Source organism: Adiantum capillus-veneris, chromosome 7 (assembly GCF_014529385.1).
Source record: "Adiantum capillus-veneris isolate H3 chromosome 7, ASM1452938v2, whole genome shotgun sequence".
Classification (NCBI taxonomy): Eukaryota; Viridiplantae; Streptophyta; class Polypodiopsida; order Polypodiales; family Pteridaceae; genus Adiantum; species Adiantum capillus-veneris.
Window position 1 is genome coordinate 39,086,999 of NC_140937.1, and position 6,609 is coordinate 39,093,607.

Consider the following 6,609-nt stretch of genomic DNA (forward strand, 5'->3'; position numbering starts at 1 on the left):
AAGCTCTTGCTGCCTCTTCTGCCAAAAAGTGCTAACTTGGGTTTGCTTATATATTAACTTAGCAAAATTGCCCTACCTACTTTTGTTGGAAAGTCACTTAAAAATAATAAGTGAAAAATACCAAAAATAGGGAAAATAGGCTAAAATGCATTGGAAAATTTCCCTGACTGAATCTGATGGATTCTGAAGGAAATACTGATGATCATGCTGTGTGCAACCAGAGGATATGCATCTACACTAAGTGATTGGGCATGCACGGTCTACGAATAGACTCACAAAAGTGCCAGATCACTTCTAATCTAGACTTGACTGGACTGACTGAACCCTGATCATGTTGTAGCTTGTCCACGGACACATAGGGTTGGATGTGTCACGTGACAACGGCATTGCTCTTATGGTACCAAGGGACTCCAAGGAGGACATCACAACCTCCCAAGTACCCCTGACAATGCAACCAAAGTTTGCCAATGACAAGTGTAATGGCTATGTCCTGTCCGAGTGCCGCTAGAATTGCCTCTGCTTGTGGTCCCATCCAATCGAGTGTAATCTCGAGCCGCGGGCCAATTCAGGTGAAATGAAGTTGGCCTTGGCTCCTCCATTAAAGAAATCAAGGCTTCTTGATCTTTCACTTGGCCCCAAGCTCAACAAAGTTTTGTACTTTCATCAATCGAGCTTTGGGTCAATACCCATGCAATCTGGAACCAGTCCTGCTTTCATCTTCCCTTTTCTGCCACGTTCCTCAGCTGCTCTCGAACTCTCTGGCCTGTCTCCATTTTGTTCTTGCTGTGCCTTTTTAGGGCACTTCGCGGAGACGTGCCCAAGTTCCCCGCATCCAAAACACTTCCCCTCTTTGATGTAGTTGGCCCTCTCTCGAAGAGTGAGCCGGGGTGTAAATCCTTGTCTTCTTTTCTTGGGAACTCTTTCTCTTTCTACTTTCATTATTAGAAGTCTGTTGGGTTCTCTGAGTCAAGATCTCATCGGTGGGATAAGTCAAATTGCCCGAATGTATGGCAAAACCCCGTTTCGCATGACCCATCGATTCTTGAATAGAATTTGACTTTTGTTCCAAGCAGTAGTCGTGGATCTCTGTAGGAAGTCCACAGCAAAACCACTCGATCTGTTCTTTAAACGAGACCTTCTTAAATGAAGAGGCTGGTAGAAAAGAGCTCCAAAATCTCTCGTAATAAGCATCCAGAGAATCTCCCTTGGTCATCCGAAGATAATTCCAAGCAGTTCGTATATCTCGTTCGTACTCCCGAGTCAACCAAGAAGAAATAAAAAACCTTTTGAATTTCAACCATTTAACTGGAGCTTCCTTTCTCAATAAAAGAGTGGACCACCATGTTCGAACATGTCCTTGAAGGAAGATGTAGCCCTCCGAATCTTGAAGTGCTCTGAGTAATGCCTCCAGAGAAAGCTATGTCAAATTGTTGTATGAAGACTAAAGCCCTCGAAGCATCTTGGAATCCAGAAAAACAGTCAAACTTAATTGACTATCCACCTTCTTTGAATTCTCTTACTTTCTTGCTTTGCATAAAACATGTGATCGTCGGAGTTCGAACTGTCTGAGGATGAATCCTTTGTAGAATGTCAAAAACTGGGCGAAATTTAGGCTTCTTTGACTTTTTCTTTCCCTTTCCAAAGCTTTGCTTTTTGCTTCGCTTTTTGTCTTTTCTGTCTTCTTCGCTCGAGTAAGAAGAGCTAGAAGAACTGTCAAAAGAAGAAGAAGAACTGGGTAGTCCTTCAAATCGTACACGCTTCTTCTACTTTCTCACCGATGCAAAAGAAGATTGACGACCCAAATAGCCTGGGAAATCGGTTCCTTTCTTATGCTTTTTATCGTGCTTTCTAGATTTGTTGTTCACGTCCAAAAGCCGGCTGATTTGTGTCTGAACCACCTCTTGTGATTCTTGCTCTGTAAACATCCTCGGAGAAGGAGGTTTTTCTTGATTACCGTTTTCATGGGTGGCTCTATGGCCTTCTACGACTCGGTGTGTACTTCTGCGAGGGATTGCTGAGTCAAAAATTTTGCAAATTTTGGATCCTTTGCAATTTTAATCATCTACTTTGTTGCCTCATCAACCAATTGTCAACGTTCCATCTCTTCAATCTTTGACTAAGTAGGCCGAGGTGGGCCGTACTCTTCCTCTATTTGCTCATGAGAATCTTCTTCGTGATCTCCTTCCACATTCGCAGATGCAGAAGAAGTGGACTAATTCTTATTGGAATCCCTAAGTGCCGCGAGAAAAGGATCAGATTTCCCGATAGAAGCGAAATCGGCCGCGCTCTGATACCACTGTAACAAACTTGGATACCCCAAGTCAAGATTCTACCGCAACACAGCAGAGATTCACTTCAAAACAGTTCACAAAATTGACATGGCCCGGCATAGTTCCGTGCCCAGAGGTATTGGCCCCAAAGACTGGCGCCCCTTTTGGTATTTTTGTATTAATTTTGTGTTCAAAGTACAAGAGAGCCAGTAGGTGCTCACTCTCAAACTCTACGTCCAGATGCTCTGAGAAATGAATAAGTACAAGGGATGCCCCAAAAGCAAAGCCCAAAAGCATTAAACTCTAAAAACTTATAATCTCAAGCAACTATCTCAAAAGCTGCTAAAATCAGCCAGTGCAGTTTACGAAAATCCGTACAACTGCCACATCAGCCGTGTCAACGTGTTTTCCGCCGCAAATCCCGAATTCCGTACGATTGCCTGTTATGCGGGGATCTCTGTACAGTCTGCCAAGTGTCATTGTTGCAGTGTCCAAGAGCCAGCCACATCATCAGTTTGTGACAACGACAAAGATAAAGAAATATCGTAGATGATGAGAGGGGGCGAGAGAAGAGAGAGGAGAAGTTTTTAAAGTCATAAAAACAATACCAAGATACCTCATCAAAGACCTATCCAACACGTGTTGAACTGAAAGAGAGAGGTAGAAAACGCTAAAGAGACAAATCTGCCCTGAGCCATGGCATATCGATGCATATCACAACATATGACGAGAGCGTAAGGGAGGGTCCCCAAAATAGGGTACCCGACCTAGAAATTCATCCATACACTACAATAACGCTGGGCACAACCACAAAACAGCCCTCAGTACCTAATCTACTCATGGAAGATACCAGAGCCACCACCAAACAGAAGGTGAAACTCTAACAAAGATGGACAGGCCCAAGGTTCCCAGGACTGTAAGCTTATTTCAAAGGAGAGGAGAGCTCTATTAGTATCAATACTAGGTGGGATTACTTGAATGCTTGGATCCATTCATTTGTGTTCTTGAATTGTACTCTACATGCACTTGCACACATTCGAAGTATGAAAAATGTCCAGGAGATCTTGACACACTAAGACAAGGTTTACAATCGGATGACGACTATGAAGAGAGCTCACCTGAAGGTACAATTTGCGGACTTTTGGATCCTCGGAAGTCCAAAACTATGAAGAATCATATACAAAAGATGCAAGAGATGTAGCGCGTGATTCTTTAGGCAGAAAAGCTGATGTCTTTGGATGATATGGCTACCATCTTGATGACTCATCTCACACTGGAGTATAGTGTTTACTACTCAGCCTCACTTTGTGGAGGACAACTGATTTAACTTGAGAGGAGCTTGTTCCCATGTTGTTGGGTCAGGAGGATCGCTTACGGATCTCTGGATTTACAGGGGGCTTGAAGCCTTGCCAGACAAGAAGTAAAAGCAACAGAAGAATGAAACTGTTGGATCTAATGAAGCCCCAAGGTGGTAAATTGTCACAATATGGTGGTTGAGGACATATTTAGAGAAGCTGCCCGAGTCTGAGTCGGCCAGTGCTACATCAAATTCAGATTCTCATATGCAGGTGAGACGAGTTCCGTCACTCATGCTGTGGTTTGCACACACTGGGTTCATCTGCTTGTATCTTCACCAAATACACTCAAAGACTTGCAGATTGACAGTACTCTTACCCAATTTCACTCTCAGCACCAGGATCCTAGTGGACCTATCCAATCTACGGAGGATGGTGTGGCAAAGGAGGCAAGGGTTCTTCACCTTTGAGATCCTCAGTTAAAAACCTACTGCCCTTTTAATTGAGATGCATGCTCATGTAGACAACGCTAATCCCAGTGTACAAATTGAGGACCCACATTCGACCTTAAACACCGTTCCTACCATTTTGAACTTTTCAAGGACGATGACTGACACAGATTCTCCAAAACGCAAGGAAAACTGCATAAAGAGAAAATGCACGCAAGTTCAATGCATTTTGAGAGATTAGAACCCCCACAAGCCTTACAAAGGTGAATCACTATGACGAACTTCGAGAAAAACCCCACCTTGACAACAGAATACATAAAACACCAATAACTTTGCGTACAACATAAAAATGTATACCGATGCTCACTAACCTCAATTGCATAACTTTTACACGATACTCCCAATGTACACATGCTGGCATACTAACCTCAATTGCTTTGCTGGGCGCAACTCGAATAACATTTACACCATTACCACGGAAAAGCCCCTGCCAGCCTTCGTTGTGCATGATGTGCTGGAAAACATCCCCCACCGTGCGGCCACCACTCCCCACCATGAGGTGGGTACGGATGGTCTCAAGAGGGGCCACTGCAGTTCTAGAGACTGCGCCTGCAAATGCTCCACTCAGCAGCCGCTTCACAGAGGCATTACCCACTTTTAAACTAAACCGACGCTGAGCTTTTCCTGCATCACGCAGCTTGCCATTCTGTTCCTTCTGCTGATAAGCCTCTGATGCTTCTCTGCTGTAGTTCAAAGCGCCATGACCTTGTGCAGTCTGACCCTTTTCAGAATATTGTTGTTGCCTACATGTTTCCTTGTGATCATCAGGAAGAAAATTCTTGTAGCCCGCTTCAGCTATGGATTCTATTCTCACAACCGTTAACCCTGAGTGCAGCAGTTGAAAGCCTTGGGATTCGAAGGAAGACGAAACAGAGCAGAGATCTGCCTTTGGCAACCGCTCTGCGATCATGACTCGCATCTGTTGCTGCTTCCGCAGGAGCGAACCTCCAGATGGAGGTTGCGCCGAGCCTGTAGAGTTGTAACCCTCGAATCCATGTTTTAGGGGTTTCTGCCCCTTGGACCTCGAGAGGGAGACCATCACGAGTATGACAACCACAAAAAGCTCGCGCTCCACACACACACACACTCACTCGCTCTCACTCACTCTTGAGACTCTCACACAGAATCAATAAATGGATTTGGAGAGAGAGAGAGAGAGAGAGAGAGAGAGAGATCCCTGGCTGCGGAATAATGAGAGACAGCCTCAGTAAATTATTCACCTGTAATGTATGGAGGTGCGCACACACAGCGGGAGGACACACACATACTATCATGTACGTGACGAGTGGAGTTCGTCAAAAATTGAGTATTCATCTTTTGCCACGTGCCTCTAGTTTCATGTATACATAGTTTCATGTATACATTCTGGAATAGAATCGCTCCCTAATTTTCTTTAAGTAGGTGATTCAATTTGTTTAAAGGAAATGAAGAGGAGAATCAAGGGTGATTCTTCTCCTGTGCAGCTTTGATAAGGAGAAACTGCCGTCAGAACATCAGTTCGCGCCGCCAAAAGTTGAGTTTTTGTTGAGTGCGCATGGTTAAGCTAGGAAATGCAAGCAAATTCCGATTACAATCGTAGAGAGAGAGAGAGAATGCTTGAGGAGTTTCTTGTCCATTTAGGAGTTGACGGCAAGGTGGCATGCCAAGCGGAAGGGTGGTTGCGCTTTTTTTTTAATGCAATGGGGATGCAACGAAGCCGTCGAGGCTTGCTGCTCTTGTGGTTAGACGTGAGTTCATAGAGTCGAAAACCTTTGTCTGACTGAGTTCGAGTTCTCCCATCTCATTGCTTTTACTAGGCAAGGGTAATACGATTCCCTTGAGATGTAAGAAGGGAATCGTAAGGAATGTGGTGAGATAAATGAATATAATAAGAAGTGAGCGAGTAGAGCGAGTAAATAAGTCTGTTTGATTTTGGAAAAAGGGCAATTTGTAAGAATCTCAATGAGATTCTTTCTCTTATAAAGGGAGGTTTTAAAAAAGTGGAGCATCGACTAAGAGCTCCCTATCTCTCGCTCTCCCTAGTGTGTAGACTCCAGATAGTTCGTGCTCAAAGGCGGTGCCACCAAACCCCCCCCCCCCCCCCCCCCCCCCCCCTCTCTCTCTCTCTCTCTCTCTCTCTCTCTCTCTCTCTCTCTATGCATTGGATGATTGCAGCTCTCTGTTGCACGACCATACAGTAGCACAGCTCTCTCTGTGTGCACGCGTGCGAGTGCAAGAGTGATTGCAGACGCCATACGAGCTCTCTTTCTTTCTCAGAGTGCAAAAGGGGGGGGGGGGGGGGGGGGGGGGGGGGGGGGGGGGGGGGGGGGCAAAGTGTGTGAGAAGGGGGGAGGAGGGAGGAGTAGCATGGAAGGAGGGCAAGTGCGAGAGAGGAGGACGAAGGCAGGAGGAAAGACGACACAGGAGAAGGGGGAAGGAGGTGGAGGCAGGAAGGCAGGGAGAGGTGTCCCTGCGTGGAGAAGAATCATCCTTGATTCTCCTCTTAATTTCCTTTAAACAAATTGAATCACCTACTTAAAGGAAATTAGGGAGCGA

The 6,609-nt window shown here is 45.2% G+C and overlaps 1 protein-coding gene across 1 annotated transcript in view; it reads right to left on the minus strand.

Moving 5' to 3' along the window:
- LOC147453710 (adenine nucleotide transporter BT1, chloroplastic/mitochondrial-like) overlaps positions 1-5,317 on the minus strand; it is a 59,926-nt gene extending 54,609 nt beyond the window's left edge. The window contains exon 1 of the mRNA XM_086515814.1: positions 4,442-5,317. Coding sequence (XP_086371940.1) covers positions 4,442-5,113 — 672 coding nt within the window. The 5' untranslated portion in view covers positions 5,114-5,317. The remainder of the gene's footprint in view (positions 1-4,441) is intronic.
- Between the last annotated feature and the right edge of the window lie 1,292 nt (positions 5,318-6,609).